Below are 18,810 nucleotides of genomic sequence, written 5' to 3' on the forward strand. Positions count from 1 at the left end.
TCCTCCTCCTCCTCCTCCTCCTCCTCCTCCTCCATTCCCAGTCGCTAAAACCTCCATTTCTTCCTCTTCCTTGCAAATACCACCACCACCACCACCACCACATCCTCCTCCTCCTCCTCCTCCTCCTCCTTCTCCTTCTCCTTCTCCTTCTCCTTCTCCTTCTCCTTCTCCTTCTCCTTCTCCTTCTCCTTCTCCTCCTTCTCGTTCCTAAACCCTTCTCTAGTTCATATAAGGGAAAGTGCAACACACTTCGTCTTCCTGTAAGGCTTCCCGTCGTTCTCTCAGGGCACAACACAGCTGCCTCGCCTCACCCTGCTGGCGCCCAGACCACCTCGCCTCCCTTTAGGTCACTGACTTGCTTGCCGTCCCCTACTTCTTCGTCTGTGTCCTTCCATGTTCCTTACGACCCTTTCTCTCTCTCTCTCTCTCTCTCTCTCTTCTTCCCCACACCAACTTCTGCCGGAGCGAGACTGGGACGCGGTGAAGGAAAGACACATTGCATAACACTCACATTCCTTCCCCGATCCTGGAATGTGATCGCGGGGCAGTGAGCACTGGAATCAGAGGCTGTAGCGCTACACCACGTATTGAACAGCCTGTATATCGTCTCTGTGGCGCCGCGGTGGTATGCTGGCGTGTTTGTGTGTGTCTGTTTGCCTCCCCTTACTATATCATCGCCGACTCAAGCTTGTTCTTTCGCTGCTGCTACTATTACTACGGTTGTGACTACTACTGCTGCTGCTGCTGCTGCTGCTGCCTACAGAAAATAAAATAAGACTTCCTTTATCTAATGAGAAATCAAAAGGATAATATAAAATTGGATGATGATTTTGAAACCTCCCTCTTCAACTACTACTACTACTACTACTACTACTACTACTACTACTACTACCACCACCACCATCACCACTACTGCTAAGGGGATAGGACCAGAATAATGGGATCAGGCTTAATGAAGTTAGATTTTTTAAAAGTTAGATTTTTAGGAGAGGTAAGTAGGAAGGAATTCACTCTCAAATAGAGCGGCGGATGACTGGAATAGACTCGGTAATCAGGTTGTTAGTGTGGAGTGATTAGGGAAGCTTTAAAGGATGATGGGATGAATTTATGGATGAGGATGTTAGGTGGCTGTGTATAGGTTAGGTAGGCCACGTGTAGGTCAGAAGGCTTCTTGCCGCTTCCCTTGTTAGAAGCTTATGGTAGAGGAGGGGCTAGATGCATCATTAGATAGATAGTTAAATGGATAAATAGATGAAGAAATAAATATGTAGATAGATAAGTAGTTGGAGGTTTATGATAGAGAGCGATAGATACATAGATAGATAGATAGATAGATAGATAAATAAATAGATTGGTAAAGAGATAGGCTGATAGATAAGAAGACATAAAAAGATTAGCAAACCAATAGATAAATAAATAAATTCAATCGTTATACCTCCTAGAGAGAGAGAGAGAGAGAGAGAGAGAGAGAGAGAGAGAGAGAGAGAGAGAATTGGTAAATAGATAGACATAAACAAACGGATAGAAACAAAAATAGGTACTGTCTCTTAATGAAAGCGTAAACTCATCCATATGGTAGTATATTAATCATCATTCCTGTAACAGAGAAGGAGAAGGAGAAGGAGAAGGTTAGGGGTGGGGAGGTTCTGGTGGGGTGGCACTGAAGGCAAGGCACGGTGAAGGGTTAGTTATGCTTGGGAGACGAGGACACTCACTCTTCGATTTATTGATTGCTTTTAGAAGTGGTCGGCTTCCGCGAGATTTAGTTATTGATTGTGACCAGATAACCTAGTGGTGGTGGTGGTGGTGGTGGTGGTGGTGGTGTCTCTCCGTGTCTCTGTTTCTCTCTGTCTCTGTCTCTCTCTCTCTCTCTCTCTCTCTCTCTCTCTCTCTCTCTCTCTCTCTCTCTCTCTCTCTCTCTCTCTCTCTCTCTCTCTCTAAATTTAACTCCAATGATCTATATTTGTTTCCTCTCCTTCCTCTTTCCTCCCCTCTCAATCATGCCGATAAAATGGTGATAAGTACAATCAACATACACACACACACACACACACACACACACACACACACACACACACACACACACACACACACACACACACACACACACACACACACACACACACACACACACACACACACACACACACACACACATATTTGGGTGTGTCTCCTTTCACGTGTAGCCCCTGTTCACCAGCAGTGAGTAGGTACGGGATGTAAATCGAGGAGTTGTGACCTTGTTGTCCCGGTGTGTGGTGTGTGCCTGGTCTCAGACCTATCCCAAGATCGGAAATAATGAGCTCTGAGCTCGTTCCGTAGGGTAACGTCTGGCTGTCTCGTCAGAGACTGCAGCAGATCAAACAGTGAATTACACACACACACACACACACACACACACACACACACACACACACACACAGGTAAGTATCTCGTGACCAATACTATTTATACATTACCACAATCTATATTCAGTACTCACAAATATATTTTTCTAACCTCGATCGACAGCGAATGTGTTTGTTTGTGAATGGCGGACTGGCGGAGGAATACGTACATGAGGCCAGGATTGAAGCGGTTTATTCTGGTTCTAATCCGGTTCGAGTCTGGTTCCTCTCCGGTTCTACTTTGGTTGGGCCTCGTGTGTAGAGTTCGATCCTGTGACATATTTGGGAATCTATGAATCTTATAGTAGGTTCAGGAATCTTCGTCATCTTTGGGTTTTAACTCCTCCAGTACCATGACGCGGTTCTATATTCATTCTGCTTACTATTTGGTGATTTTATACAGCTTCAGAAACTTATGTAGGGGATTAAAATTGTAGGAAAATCACGTGGCTATTAATCTTGTGACCTCCGTAGACGCTTCCTAATGTCAATAAAAGGGTCTAATCGTACACAAATATCAAGGTAAAAGTGTGTCCCAGTATTGAAGGGTTAAATGTCGTTAAGTATGAGTAAGTTATCCCTGCAAAAAAATGTGGATAGGTCACGTTTTCTATAATGTTTTTTTTATTATTTTTTTCTTTTTACTTTCCTTATTGCTGACTTTGTTTGGCGTGTAAGTGTATTGTTTCTCTCTCTCTCTCTCTCTCTCTCTCTCTCTCTCTCTCTCTCTCTCTCTCTCTCTCTCTCTCTGCTATTATCATTTTTTTTTGTTCTGTTTTTGTCTATTGTTTTACCTACATTCAGCAATTTTCAATCTCATTTCTTTTATCTCTTGGCTTTCCGTTTTTATCTTCCTTTCTTCTGTTATTTTCTTCCCTCCTTCATTCTTTTAATTGAATTCTTTCCTTCATTTTTTTCTTTTACCTTGGTGTTTTTTTTTTTTCCTTTTCGTTTTACACGTTTCACTTTCGTTCTTTGTTGTTCCATGTCGTGCTTGTTTCCTTCCCCAAATGGCGTGATTTTCCTGCAATAAGACGACCTAATAACTCTCTCTCTCTCTCTCTCTCTCTCTCTCTCTCTCTCTCTCTCTCTCTCTCTCTCTCTCTCTCTCTCTCTCTCTCTCTCTCTCTCTCTCTCTCTCTCTCTCTCTCTCTCTCTCTCTCTCTCTCTCTCTCTCTCTCTCTCTCTCTCTCTGTCCTTTACCATACCTTCGCTACTGTACCTCTCCCTCTCTCTCTCCCTCTCTCTTTCCCTTTCCCTCTCTCCCACTGTCCCTACCAATCTACTCTTCCTCTCTCGAGACCTCTTCACGTAAGCCTCTTCTCCCTCTCGCTCTTTCTTTCTAATTTCTCGACCTCTTCCTCCTTCCCTCAGCCTCTCCCTGCCCCCGTCCCGTCCCGTCCCTCCCGCCTCTGTCTTGCCACTGACGTAACCTTTGACCTGTAGCCTGACGTGTGAGGATCCGGTGACCTGACCTTTGTGTGGCTGACGGTGCGTGCTGGGATGAGAGAGAGCGAGGGAAAGGGAAAGGGAGAGGGAGAGGGAGAGGGGAGAGGAGAGAGAGAGAGAGAGGAGCTTTTATGTTGAACTGCGCATTACTTCCGTCTACTTAACCCTTTTATAATTCATTCATGGACTTGATAATTAGTTTTCTACTTATCTACACATCTACTTTTTTATTATTATTATTGCTATTCCTGTTTTCTTTTCTCCATTTTCTTCTTTATATGTTAGTGTTTTTTTTTTTTTTTTTCTTAAGGGACATTTAACTATTACTCGTGTTGACAATGTAAAATTCTTATTAAACTATCAAGAGTCGTAGAAACACGTGTAAAAACCTCCAATTCTTCCGCTGCAGTTTGTTATAAAGAATTCGCTCCCTTCTCTGAAAATCTCCCTACTTTTAACAAGGTCTCGAGGAAGCTAGGTGGAGTTTTCAAGGGTGTTTTCGATCATGGTTCCTGCATGTGACTGCGTAGATATTATGTACCATCATTTAAAGTGTAGTGCGAGTTAATGGTGTTTTCATTATTGTTGTCATGGTACTACCTGTTCTAAAGAGTCTGTACCATGACCAACAGGACTTACTGGAAGCTAGTTTTTTTTTTCTTTTTCTTTTTCAAGGGTGTTTTTTTCATGGTTCTTGTAATGTTTTGAAGATGATGAGTCGACAACAGTGTGTAGTGGAAGTCAGTGGTCCTTTTCATGGTACCACTTCAAGCCTGAAAATTCTGCGCTGTTAACAAGATCTAGTTGAAGCAGGGAATGGTGTTTTCATTGTATTAATAATACTTTAAAGATTATGTACCATCAACAGTGTATAGTGGAAATCTGTGATGTTTTTCATGGTTTTAGTTAAAGCCTGAAGATTCTGCTCTATTAATAAGATTTATTGGAAGCTGGGAGGGTTTTCAAGTGTGTGTTCTTTTCATGGTACTAGTATAATGTTTTGAAGATGGTGATGTGGAAGTGTGTTGTGTTTTTTATGGTATAGTTAACGCCTGAATATTCTGCGTTATAACAAGGTTTAGTGGAGCCTGGGGGGAGGGTTTTCAAGGGTAGTTTCTTGGTGCTAGTAAGGTTTTAAAGATGATGAGCCGTCAAATAGGGAAAACTCTGTGGTGTTTTTCATGGTAACGGTAAAAGCTTGAAAATTCTGCTCTATTAACAACATTTGGTGGAGGTCATTGTGGTTTTCAAAAGTCTTTTCATAGTACTAGTTCAGTTTATTTCGTCTTTATCTATTTATCTTAGTGTTTAAGAATTCTGCACTATTATTTAAACGCCAACTTATCATTTCCTTGGCCCTTGGAAATGTATCGAATGAAGAGAACAACGCGTTTTGAAAATATGACCATTCTATTTCGAACTGCAGTGTTGGATGCTATTGTATTACTGTGTGTGTGTGTGTGTGTGTGTGTGTGTGTGTGTGTGTGTGTGTGTGTGAAGAGTGTCTATATATAACTGAGGGTGTATTATTAAAGCTGCCTTAACTGAAGATTTGTTTTTGCTCTTATTTTTCTATACCCATGCCTTCCCCCCCCCCTCTCTCTCTCTCTCTCTCTCTCTCTCTCTCTCTCTCTCTCTCTCTCAGCCTCTAAGTCTTTCCCCGCCCCCTCCTTGTGTTCCTCGTCACTCATTGGCTGACACTCCGGGACGTCCACCAATGGCAGGGCAGCATAGCGTCTTTGCCCCCAATACTCGCCACAGGATTGGTTAAGTTTTCTTTAGACATTTCTTGCTTAAAAATTGTTATATTGGTGTTATTAGAGAGTGAGGGATATTCATATACGTGTGTTTGTATGCACGTCTGTATTCTATCTGTGTGTGTGTGTGTGTGTGTGTGTGTGTGTGTGTGTGTGTGTGTGTTACAGAATGTATATGAAAAGATAAGAAAAGAGAAAAAAATATGAAAACAAAAATCGAGGGAAAAGGGGACAGAGAGAGAGAGAGAGAGAGAGAGAGAGAGAGAGAGAGAGAGAGAGAGAGAGAGAGAGAGAGAGAGCAAAGTGACCTTGTGAAGGACACGCAAGAGGAGGAGCCTAACTGAAGGCCTCTCTTTGGGGATCGAGGGAGAGAGAGAGAGAGAGAGAGAGAGAGAGAGAGAGAGAGAGAGAGAGAGAGAGAGAGAGAGAGAGAGCACGTAGTACCTATACATCCCTGACGTCACTGAACACGAAGGACGATTATTACTTTACGAATCTGTCTACCTTTAAAGTGCACTCTCTCTCTCTCTCTCTCTCTCTCTCTCTCTCTCTCTCTCTCTCTCTCTCTCTCTCTCAAGTCATTCACCAAGCTGCATGAATTAAGAAGAAAACGGAGAATAATTGATGGATAATTAATGTATTTCGATTTCTCTCACGAAACGAGTTCACGATACTAATTCTAGCCTCCATTCGCTTCTTCGCCTTCCTTCGTGACTGGACCGCGAAATGGCATCACTCTTGACGTCATCGTGGCCGCGCTGGTGGTGGTGGTGGCAGTGGTGGTGGTGGTGAAGGGGTGGAGATGGAGGGAGAGGATGGGAAGACTGTTAACATATTTTCTGGGTGTATACTACCTGTGTAATTCGCCACGGTTGTCTGCTGGTCACCCAGCCGGCCTTCCTCATTACGGAGCGAGCTCAGAGCTCATAGACCGATCTTCGGATAGGACTGAGACCACAACACACTCCACACACCGGGAAAACGAGGCCACAATCTCTCGAGTTATATCCCGTACCTGTTTAAGAGGCTCGCCCATCTGCCTCTCCGCTTTCCGGGACTCGAACCCTGACCCTCTCGGTTGTGAACCGAGCGTGCTAAGCACTACACTACGCGGTGTGTGTGTGTGTGTGTGTGTGTGTGTGTGTGTGTGTGTGTGTGTGTGTGTGTGTGTATTTGTTTTTCTCCTCCTCCTCCTCCTCCTCCTCTATATACTTCATTAGTGAGACCGCACTTGGAATATGCAGCTCAGTTCTGGTCCCCATGTTATCAAAAAGATATTAAGAAGTTGGAGAGCGTGCAAAGACGAGCAACTAAACTAATACCAGGAATACGCGTCCTGTCTTATGAAAAACGTCTAAAAAATTTTAGATATGTTTTCCCTAAGAGATCGTCGAATCCGAGGTGATCTCCTCGAAACGTTCAAAATACTCGGAAGTGTAGATAAGATAGATTACAAAAGTCTTTGAGCTTTTGCAATCAGTAACAAGAAATATCGGCATGAAACTTAAAGGACAGCGAATTAACACTGATTTGCGAAGAAACTTTTTTTACGTAAGATAAATAGAATGTTGGAACAAGCTACCAGCGTCTGTCGTCCAAGTTAACACGATGGCTACATTCAAAAAGTATATTAGACAAGTTTTATAATGAAAATAGTTTTTTTTTTTTAAATAGTGATTGGTAGTAATAATTACATTAGATCTCTTTTTTTCCCATCTTTCCTGTATAAATTTCCTTCATTGTGACTTTCAGCAATCGGGGTGTATTTTTTCGTTTTATCTTTTGCCGGGTAACGCCGGAGGGAATGATGGGTAGGGAGGAGATTCACCTGTTCTATTCTTACCTCCTGATATATAGCTTATCATAGATATAGTATGGTAAATGAGTGACCTCGTCGCAGCTTGCAAAACCTGCTGTCACTCGTCTTTCCTATGTATTCCTATGTATTCCTCCTCCTTCTGTCCTTCCTGAACACAATAACTCACCCCTGCTCACCATGCATTGTTTCTCTTCCCTGCAGGACATGAGGGCGTCGGCGGCGGTGCGGGCGTGCGGGGGCGCGGGGCGGGCCTCCCGGGGGCAGAGGGCCAAGCTGAAGACAAGTCACCAGGTCTGGAGGGGGGCAAACCAACTCCGAATGACGTTGTTAACCTCGAGAGGCGGGTGGGACTCCTCAGTGGGGTTGCTCTGATCGTTGGGACCATGATTGGTGAGTATAGCAAGTTGTGTTAGTGTTAGAGTGGTTTGTAATGCTCTCGTTGCTTCCTGAGTCCTTTGTCCAGCCTTGGTCACGAGGATTTGTTTATGAGTTGTACTGATTTTATGATGACGTAAAAATAACAACCTTCTCTTGTTAGCCTATAGATTCAGACAAGTGGTGTACCGAAGCTAACTGAATCTTCCTCTTTGCCTTGACTGGCTTTGGTTCTGAAGATGTTCATGATCTGTTGTGCTTTCATCTGTTGACGTCTAGATAGAGAATAAAAGAGCGATTTGGCTCCTCCACGCCTCAGTATAATTTGGAAGATATAATTTTGAAGACTGCAGTACAAATATATGAGTTAAGATTGTCACAATGCATTACACTTAGCAACGAAGGATTTAACAAGAATCTAAATACTGAGGACTAAGTGTGAAGTGGCCCGTAGTGTATTGTGTAGGTGTTGCAGCCATTGATAGTGTCCTTATTGTGTTGTGTATTGTGTTCCCAGGTTCAGGAATCTTCGTGAGTCCCAAGGGTTTGCTGGAACGCACCGGCAGCGTGGCGCTCAGCCTCATCGTGTGGGGAGCCTGCGGCATCCTCTCGCTACTGGGTGAGTGATAGTGTTGGCTGTGTTGCCACCACCCACCCACACTACACCTTCCAGCTCCCGTCCTCACGCTGCCCACACCCCACACCTACTGACACCACTCACACCTTGCCACCCACATACTGACTCTATCTACACTTTTCCACACCAACTGACGCCGCCCACACCTTATCACGCCTATACAGACTCTATCTACACTTTTCCACACCTACTGACGCTGCTCACGCCTTGCCGCGCCCTTACAAACTTTATCTACATTCTTTTATACGTATAATGATACTTTCCAAACCTTCCTACGCACTCATACCGTTCTACGTGATTTGAGGACACTTAATCATTATACACTAGTACTAACCACCTACACTCTCTTATTGACACTACATACACCTCTATACACTCAAACTGATCCCATCTGCACCTCGCCAAGTGCATTCTGAGGTCTGGCGCCTTCAGTGGGTCTTTTTTTCAGAGTTTTCTTTTATGACAAACAAAATATCAAATAAAATCATGCTTCACCTTTCTACTCTTAAACATCACCCACACCTATACAGCTGCCACCCACACCTGTCTTTCGCGCCTTCCCTTAGCCTTTTCCGTTCCTCTCCGTCCTTCATCCCTATATCTACCCCTGCCAACTCCTTCTCCTCTGTCTCCTGCTATTAATATTATAGAATAGAATGCTATCTTTTTTTTCTCTTATTTATATTCAGGAATGCTGGCTTTTGATCTTGGTTACGTACTGTTTCATGGTTAGCTGTTAGGATGTAAAAATGTCTCGATTCATGTGGTCTCTCTTCATAAACCCATTGTGGAGAATCGCACCTCAATTTCCTACACGTGTTGATTGACGTGAGTGTTTGTCGCTTGGGCTCCTGGGTGTATCAATAGAGGCTGGTTAATGCGGCTAATGGCTTGAGGTAGAGGGCTGAATAGTAACGGATTAAGATAATTGGCACGAGCTCAACAGGTGGTGATGGAGGAGGCCGCAATAAAACGTGACTCTTGTAGGTTTTATTATGTCGTGATGGCGCTAACTAGAGGATTGGTGTACTCGAAATCGGTGTGTAGGTGGGATGGGATGGAGGTGAGGAGAGTGACAGACTAAGGGATAGGAGAGAGCGGCCACGTTGCAGGAACAACACCAGCAGACTAACTGGCTCTTTACGAGGAGGTTTGTGGTAAGTTACAGTAATTAGGATCATATTCCGAAACATTTCCCGGCTTTATAAAGATTTTTTTTTCACGATTTTAGTAATAGATTAACGAAATTGTCTTCAGTATTAACAGGAGTGACACTCGCAAAGTGTTCTAAATGCGGGCCACAATGTGAATTTATAGGAAAGTAAAAACAAATCCTCAAATATCACACAAGTCTCCCTAGAAATAAATAAAGAGTATCCATCCAGCTTTTTGGGATGTCTATGACCCTGTTCCTGACAGTGAATGTAGAATAAATCCTAGAATGTCTTCACGAGATAACTTGTTGGGGGGATGGACAGCAGTGGCAGGCAGCTACTAGCCTCGTAACTCTTGGCCGCAGCCCCACGAATGGCCACTGCACTGCTGAGGGACAGAAGAGGAAGGTTAGTTGTCCCGTGGTTGCGTTACATCACCTTCGCACACCTCTCTTCCGGCAATGGCTGGGAAGGAGGGACCGTGTTGGCGCCAGAGCACGTACTCTTGTCAAAGCTTTTTTGTCCCCTTTCATTTATTACTGTCATGTAGGTATGCGTTGACGTCACTCGTATTAAACTGCAGCCCTCAGGAAGAGTAAACCGCACCTTGGCCTTTGTTAAAATACCAAGTGGCGGAGATGTTGGCCCTTGTGAACGCCACGCGCTGCCTCCAACACGGCTCATCATACCTCGTGTTGCCTCACCCTCGTCACCACGAAGGAATGCCAAGAGTAAACAAATCACGTAACACCCGCTGGCTCTTACATCTTTAGTTCATTTCTAGTACTGTTGGTAAATTGAACGGATCAGTAATAAGGATACGGCAAGAAATAACCAATTCTAGCTTGATATTGAGAGGTCTCTAGGGATAAAATGGTTCTCAAATCAATTAGTAGATGAATGAAATAAACTAATCATATTGCTAGTGCAGAAACTTTGGAACACTTTAATCCCTTTAGTACCTTGACGCGTTTTCCTGTTTACTATTTGGTGATTTTATACTGCTTCAGAAACTCATGTCGGGGATTGAGATAGTGAAGGCTCGGGCCATTGATCTTCTGATCTCTATAAACCTCCCTAATCTCAATAAAACCATCCAATCATACTCAAAACTCGTGGTAAAAATGCGCTTTAGTATTAAGGGGGTTAAAAGATTAGGCAAGCTTATGGATGAGGATTGATGGTAACAGGTAGCCTAGACACTTAATGGGGGGAGGGAGTACCGCGTGTAAGTTTGGTGGCTTCTTGCAGCTTCTCTTACTTTATGTGGCGGTGCTAAGTGATGGGATGATGTCAGAAGCCTTGCAAGGGAGCCTGGAATAGACGTGCAGGTAATGTGTATGAAAGGACAAGGTTCGGAGGGTATTTGAGTGTGGTATGGAGACTTTCGGTGATAGCCTTGTTAACGCCACTACGCCACGCTTTGCTGTTCATGGGTTTAAGAGCGAGGGGTAAGAAAGTCTGGTTTTGTTAAGTGAAATGTGTGTTTGTGTTACCGTAGCGTTATAGAGTCTCTCTCTCTCTCTCTCTCTCTCTCTCTCTCTCTCTCTCTCTCTCTCTCTCTCTCTCTCTCTCTCTCTCTCTCTCTCTCTCTCTCTCTCTCTCTCTCTCTCTCTCTCTCTCTCTCTCTCTCTCTCTCTCTCTCTCTCTCTCTCTCTCTCTCTCTCTCTCTCTCTCTCTCTCTCTCTCTCTCTCTCTCTCTCTCTCTCTCTCTCTCTCTCTCTCTCTCTCTCTCTCTCTCCATACACTTACATTGTCCCACAGGAAGGAATCATTATTTATTCACTATTTCTTTCAGCAGCAGCAAAAGACGGTAGTGACGTGGAAATTCTTTATAATGCCCTCCTTTTCTCCACAGCTTCCAGTTATGTGTTATGTTTTTGGGTTCTACAATACGTATAATGTATGTTTTCTTTCCTCTTACTTGCTGCTTTCTTCTGGATCGTCTCTGCCACTTCCACCACCACTACTACTACTACTACTACTACTACTACTACTATCGCCGCCGCCACCACCGCCACCGCCACCGCCACCACTTCAACGCAACAACAACAATAACGATGATGACAACAACTCCTTCATCATGTTGGGTCCTCCTCGTTGCCCTACTTTACCTTCCCTTCCTCTTCCTTCATTTCTCCTCCTCCTCCTCCTCCTCCTCCTCCTCCTCTAATTCCGTGCTTTTTGGCTTCATTTCCTGCAACTTTCTGCATTATCGCTTCCATTTTTTCTCTTTCTCTCCGCTTTTCTCGCCTTTTTCCTTATATTTCTTCCCCCTCTTTCTCTCTCCTCTTCTCTCCCACTTTGCATTTCCTTTTTTCTCTTCTTTTCTTCCTGCATAATCACTTCTAACTTTCTTCTCTCTTTCTCTCCTCTTTCCTCGCCTTTTCTTCCCACTCCTTTCTCCTCTCCTATTTGCTTTCCTTCTTGTCTTCTTTACTCTCTTCTGCTTTTCTCTCCTATCCTCTCATCACCTTTCCTCAACCATGCTTTCCTCTTCTCTGTCTTCTCTCCTTTTTTGTCTTCTCCTGTCGTCTCCTCCCGCTGCTGCCCTGTGCACCTCACCATACGACTGAGCAGGGGCGCTGTGCTACGTCGAGTTGGGCTGCATGATCCCGTCTTCAGGAGCGGAGCACACCTACTTCCTGACGGCGTTTGGACACCTGCCAGCCTTCCTCTTTGCTTGGGTGTCCATCATCATCCTCAAACCCGCCATGCTGGCCATTATTTGCCTCTCCTTCTCGAAATACCTGGTGGAAGCCTTCACGTCGGAGTGTGAGCCGCCCATCATGGCCATACAGCTTCTTGGCGCCCTCACCATCGGTAACTACTGCTGGCCTTGCTCGGTGTGAGGATCGTGGTGTCTGGTGTGAAGTGGTAGTGAGAAAGGACTGTGATCTATCTACACCTCACATACATTATCATCTTAGTCAGACCTACAGACACCTGCCACAGACTGTAGTCACTCCTGCTTAAGTATTACCTCTTAACTTTGAACACACACCACAGACACGACACGGCACCTCAGTCATGCCCATCAATACACGCACAGCACGCTGATAGTCGCTCCCACACAGACATTGTTCTCTATAGTTCCCTTAGATATACACGTTGAGTTCATAACATACACCACACAATCAAAGTCATCTCAACACACACACACACACACACACACACACACACACACACACACACACACACACACACGCACACACGCCACCACCACTAAGTCACTCTCCCAAGGCACACTGCTGCTGCTACTTCTGGGACTGGCGAACACTGGGAAGGTCCCGCCTATTGCTCCCTCACGCACGCACCCCATCTGGCGGCCGACACTCCGGTGGGGGATGCTTATTATTAACCTTGAGGCTGTGGGGCCGACAGAGCGAGGCGCCGAGACCTTCCTTCCGTGTTTAAGTTTGAGGAAGAATTGTTGATGTGCAGGAAAGTATTATTGTTGTCGCCTGCAAAAGTGGGAAAAGTTACGAGCTCTTAACCCCTTCAGTACCATGACATGTTTTCATATTTATTCTGCTATTATTTGGCGATTTTATACAGCTTCAGAAACTTAAGTGGGGATTAGAATAGTGAAGACTCTGTGCATTAATTTTCTCTTAATCTTCTGACCTCCATAGACCCTCCCTAACGTAAATAAAATCTTCTAATCACACCCAAACTCGTAGTAAAAAAACATCCCAGTACTGAGGAGCTTAATCGTGTTGGCAAACAATCGTAAGTCTTGCAGAATCTGACGTTGGTGTGGGAACGTTTGGCTCTGTAAAGGGAAAATAATGAGGCTGATAGGATTTATTTTTATAATGATGCATTTTGGCGACGGATATAGAAACACCGCTGAAAATTAAGATAATGAAGACTTACGACCATTTTATCAGCGCTTTTTTGACGCGGAGGAAGAAAAACGATGCGCTGTTAAACTAAACCGATGGGAAATTTGGCGATAAAAATTGAAATAAATGGACGAGGTGACTTTCCTTGTGACGCATCTCGACCACCACCAAGAAAACTTTGCTCTGCGCGCGAAGATAATCCACGCCTCGGAAAAATTCTCTGATGATCTGTGGTGAGGAAATTAACGAATGAGTTTGCTTTGATGGACTTGAACATTTTCCTTTTGATCGAATCGCAGGGAGCTGTTTATTTACCTCCTCCGTTGACGCTTCCTGATGCTACTTTGTTACCTTGTTTTGTTGACGGTTGTGCCTGATCCTCTTAACTTAAGCTATTGTGAGTGCTTTGTCTTAAGGAATGCTGCATGCTCAGTACTGTTTTAATGCTCCCTTTTTTATATATTTTGTTGTGTTTATTTCCAGTGCTATTTTTTTCAACTAATAGCTTGTTTCTTTATTTTTTTTTTCTTTTAGCAGATGTATGAGATGAGACAGACCGTGAATGATGATGCCTTTGTGCACTTGCATCCTCTACCGTTTTCTTTATTGCAGCTTTATGGTTTGTGTTGTTTTTAGTTGTTCGTGCAAGTACGATACGTTGTCGTGGCGTGATGATGTACTTGTAATAGATGTACGTTTTTTGTGCCCTCTCAGTATAATCCTATCGCATGCTGCATGATTATCTATTTATTTATTTTATTTTGCATGTCAGTTTTTGTTATCTATTCATCTCATGTGTGTAAGTATTTATCGACATTACTGTAGCATGATATCATTTTATGCCCTTTATTTTCCAGTACTGGTATGTTGCATGATGCATTGTCACCTGTGTCTTGTTTTGTCCATCATTATTTAGTGTTCTTTGAGTTGTTACTGCTATACACTACCATTGCATCACTGTTTTGTTGTGTTGTGTGAGTAACAACTCCGAGGAAGGCGTACCTGAACGACTGGCGCCCTCTGAGTGTTGTAAGGCCAGGCTCCAGACGAGAATTGTAAAACAACACCATATTCTGTCTCTTCTTTATATGATATAGAGGCCAACCAATGGCTGGGACAAGTAGGAATAGACACACAGACAGCTCTCTTTCTCATCCTCCCAAATGTGATCAATTAAGTCATCATCCAACAAAAGATGAAAGAGGATTAGAATATTACTCGAGACAATTCTGTATTAACCTTTCCACAAGTCTCCCGTTGAGTTTCCATCTGACAACAAGACAATTATGAATAAAATCCCCATTACCGAAACGAATATCTCACAAAAGTACCATTAGATTTCCATTATACCACTGGAAGGGACGAGAAGAGAACATCACATTACAAATCCCACTTTAACTTATCAAATCACCAATAAAGAAACTATTATAAATCATCTGGATCCTGGTCTTACGTGTTAATGTCCATAAATGAGCATGTATCTTGCCATAACTTGACCTTCCCTGACCTTCCCTGACCCGCCCTGAACCCCGCGGTGCCCTTCGTCTCACAGGAGCTCTCGCGTACGCCGAGCTTGGGACCTTGGTGAATGAGTCCGGCGGCGAGTATGCGTATTACCTCCAAGGCTTCAGTCCCCCCTCGGTGCGAAAGACGTGGTGGGCTCCCGTGCCTGCCTTCCTTTTCGCGTGGGTGTCCGTGTTCCTGCTGAAGCCGTCCAGTCTGGCCATCATCTCCCTCACCTGCGCCGAGTACCTCATGAGGATATTCCACGTGTGGATCCCCATCTGCTTCACCCCAATAGTCTCCATCAAACTCGTCGCCGTCTGGGTCATACGTACGGTGGCTCCTTTCTCTCGTTCATTCTTCACGCGTTGCTCTCCCTGCTCTTACATGTTTTCCTGTTAATACTCTTTCATCTTCCTATGTACGGTATCTTTCTATCTCGACTACGGTGACTTCTCTCTGTCTTTGTCTCTTTCGTTCACTCTTCATGCATACTTCTCCCTGCATACACGTCATTCTCTTGTTAATGCTCTCTCATCTTCCTATGTACGGTGGTTCTTATCGTTCTATCTTGAGGACGGTAACTTCTCTCTACCTCGTTCATTCCTCTACCTGCACATATATTATTTTCTTATTATTAATCTCTTATCTTCTTATCTAATTCTGCAATGCTTTGAATTATTATCACCATCAAATTCAAACCATCTTATACCATCTTTTACCTTCTTTTTTTACTCTCCGTCTCTTACAAATGCTCGTCTATCTTCCTATCTAATGGGCAGGGATGATTCATGGGCTGTCTCTGTCTTGGTGTCACCCTGTTCTTATTTTTCATCTTGTCTCATTCTCTCATATTACTCTATGATCTCTCTCTGTCACGTGAGCTGGACTTGTCATGTATGCAATCACACGCTATACCTGAGCCTTAATTATCATGGTAATGGGTCGATGGTCAGAATAGTTGCCGGCTCAGGAAGGAAAACAAACTGTGCCTGTCACGCGGGGATGGTTGGCATGCATCTCATCAACACTGGCTAATACTTCTCTCTCCACCTCCTGTGTGTGTGTGTGTGTGTGTGTGTGTGTGTGTGTGTGTGTGTGTGTGTGTGTGTGGGGGTGTGCGTGTGTGGATGTAGGTGTGGGTGTCTGTCTGTGTCTGTGTGCATGGATTAATTCAGTCATTATAATCTGCAGAAATTAAGTATTATCTCAAATCATGCATTATTATCTAAATACTTTATTTTTTTACACTTTTCTTGGTTCTATCTTGGCTTATCTTCCTTGGAATTGTTGTTTCATGTTAATAGTTGAGTTTGGAAGGTAGTTTTGTTTGGATATATAATCATGATGATTATTTGTTAGGTAATTGTTCTAATGACCATCTTTTTTAACCTTCTCCCCGATTCCCCGTTCCTTTCTTTTCTTTTTCTATTTCTCTTCTTATTTTTCTTCGACCTTTTCACCATCTTTCCTTCGCCTTTTCTTCCTCTATCTTTCTCGTCATTCATTTCCTTTCCTTTACCATCTTTCCTCTTCTTTTTTCTCTTTTCCTCTCCTCTCCATATCTTTCTTTTCCTTTCCTTTCTTCATCATCTTCCTTCGTACTCCTTTCCTTCCCTCGCTCCCTCCCTACCGTCCAACCCCCCCTCTCCCTATCTCTGTCCCCGCTGCGCCTCCTACAACAGTGCTGATCACGTTCATCAACTCGTACTCGGTGAACCTGGCGACCCGTGTACAGAACATCTTCACGGCGGCTAAACTGCTGGCCATTCTGATCATCGTTGTGGGCGGCATGGTCAAGCTGGCGCAGGGCAACACGGCTCACCTCGCTAAAGGCTTCGAGGGATCCACCAAAAGTTTCGGGGACGTGGCCACAGCCTTCTACAGCGGTCTGTGGGCCTACGACGGATGGTAAGTGGCTGGGTTCTTTCTTCTTGTCTTGTGGTGTTGTTACTGGTGTTGATATGAAGTGTAACCTTTGTACCAGTTCTCCGTCATGTTACTTTCTGTCTTATTGCTTTAAATATGTTTTTTTTTCTCCCCCAGGAACAACCTCAATTACGTGACAGAAGAGTTGAAGAAACCCTACACGTAAGTATTCTTTCCTTGTTCCTTACCGCGGCATACTTTCTTAGACATCGACTACTTTCAGCAGCTTGTGATGAAGTTACTATGATTTCTAAAGTGGTGCGCATGATTGTAGTGACAGTTAAACACGGATTCTGCATTGTCAGATGGAGAAAACGCCGATAAAAACCTGAGTAAATATGTGTAGTGTTTGAAATGAGTCTTTATGAGGGAACAGTGTTTGAGTATACTAACCTAGGAATATGAACCAGCGTCCTTTAGTTATTAAGCTTTCTGTATCTTTCATTCAGTCCTCAACTATTTTTACACCTTCCCAGGAGCTTACCGAGCATGTGTATATTATGAATAACTCAACGAATAGCTATGAATTGTGAGAATACAACTTCCTTCAATTTTTCAGTTCAGCAAAGTCACACACGTCGCGTTTTCTTTGACCGTACATACCGTATCATAAATAGGAAAATAAGAATGTAGTAAAAAAAATTTCCACAAATAATCAAGGAGATGAGTCAACGTATAAGCTTTCTGTAGGTCATGAATACGAGAACACGATGCCCCAGAATGTAGTGGAAGTATGTTGGTAAAGGTGGCTGTGGCTGGCTGACTGCAATGTTTCAGCGCGAAGCATCTACGTACTCGACTACTCATACTGACCCACAAACCCGTTCAGCATCATTACGTCCCTGGCAGTGTTGTTAGACTGGCAAGCACGAACCGTAGTGGTGGTGGTGGTGGTGGTAGTGGTGGCGAAACTGACGACCTGTATCTCTTCTCTGTAGTTAGCGATTACTGATCACTACTGCTACTACTATTACTATTAGTTCTACTACTACTACTACTACTACTACTTCTACTGCAACCATTACTGCTTCATCTCCTTTCTCCACTACACAAATGTCAGGGCTTGATGATTGTTGGCGGCCACTGTGCTCCATTCTAATAATAACATCAAGGCAGCGGGGGTGAGCTGGCTGGCTGGCGAGGCTGGCTTGCTGGCTGGCGGGGCGGGCGGGTTGAGCAAGAGAACAGCCTCAATCTGTCCTCACATGATGGCGGCAGATAGCTGTGATGATACTGCCTGTCGCCACCTCCAGATCTCTTAAAGCAATGTCCAACCCTCTCAATGGGAATGTTATGCCACTCAAGCTAGTCTGGTGGTGGTGGATGGTGCCGGGGCGGGAGAGCCTTTCTTGGTAGTGGACTAATGGTGGTGGTGGTGGTGGACTGACTCGCGCATGAAGTGTTGCCTTCCTTCCAGTCATTACATAATTACTGTTACCATTACCATTATCATTATCATCGATGGCCATCTTTCTAAGTGTCATCTAAAGTACATCTCACAAAGCACGATGGTTCATTTAATTATTACCTATTAGTTATTTTGGCCTATGTGCAGAAGTCAATGTCAGCACAACGTTTGAAGCTCTCAATCAGTATCTATATCAGTCCGCCCTCAGCCTTTTATGTATGCTAGGCAGTACTACCCCGGACACTCCCTTCTCGGCACCAACCCAAAAATACACCAACAAAATACTAGAGCTTGGAGTGAAAGGAAATTTGAACCACCTGCCGGCTATAACGCAGCAAGACGCCACCAACTGAAACACTACAGCGTCAGCGTTTCAACAATGATTATCTCTCTCTTTGACTAGAAATGTATTACTCTTCATTAGATATCTGAGTCTTCTACAAAATAGTACCTTAATGTATATTGTATGCTTAATAAAACTACGCATTTCTTTGGGAGTTTTGGGGGTGGGTGGCGTAATTGGTAAAAGCGACTCGTGTTCCAA

General features: G+C 43.9%; 1 protein-coding gene across 8 annotated transcripts in view; it reads left to right on the plus strand.

Moving 5' to 3' along the window:
* The window catches only part of LOC123512990 (b(0,+)-type amino acid transporter 1-like), a 104,414-nt gene that overhangs the window by 72,683 nt on the left and 12,921 nt on the right, over positions 1–18,810 (plus strand). For 5 of the 8 annotated variants that reach the window (XM_045269769.1, XM_045269768.1, XM_045269770.1 and 2 more), the window contains 5 exons: positions 7,614–7,802; positions 8,305–8,406; positions 14,979–15,260; positions 16,615–16,840; positions 16,976–17,020. In XM_045269769.1, the coding sequence (XP_045125704.1) occupies positions 7,614–7,802; positions 8,305–8,406; positions 14,979–15,260; positions 16,615–16,840; positions 16,976–17,020 (844 nt within the window). Of the gene's footprint in view, positions 1–7,613; positions 7,803–8,304; positions 8,407–12,158; positions 12,402–14,978; positions 15,261–16,614; positions 16,841–16,975; positions 17,021–18,810 lie in introns of all 8 variants that reach the window. The other 3 variants (XM_045269773.1, XM_045269774.1, XM_045269775.1) reach the window with 2 other exon arrangements.

Source organism: Portunus trituberculatus, chromosome 35 (assembly GCF_017591435.1).
Source record: "Portunus trituberculatus isolate SZX2019 chromosome 35, ASM1759143v1, whole genome shotgun sequence".
Taxonomy (NCBI): domain Eukaryota; kingdom Metazoa; phylum Arthropoda; class Malacostraca; order Decapoda; family Portunidae; genus Portunus; species Portunus trituberculatus.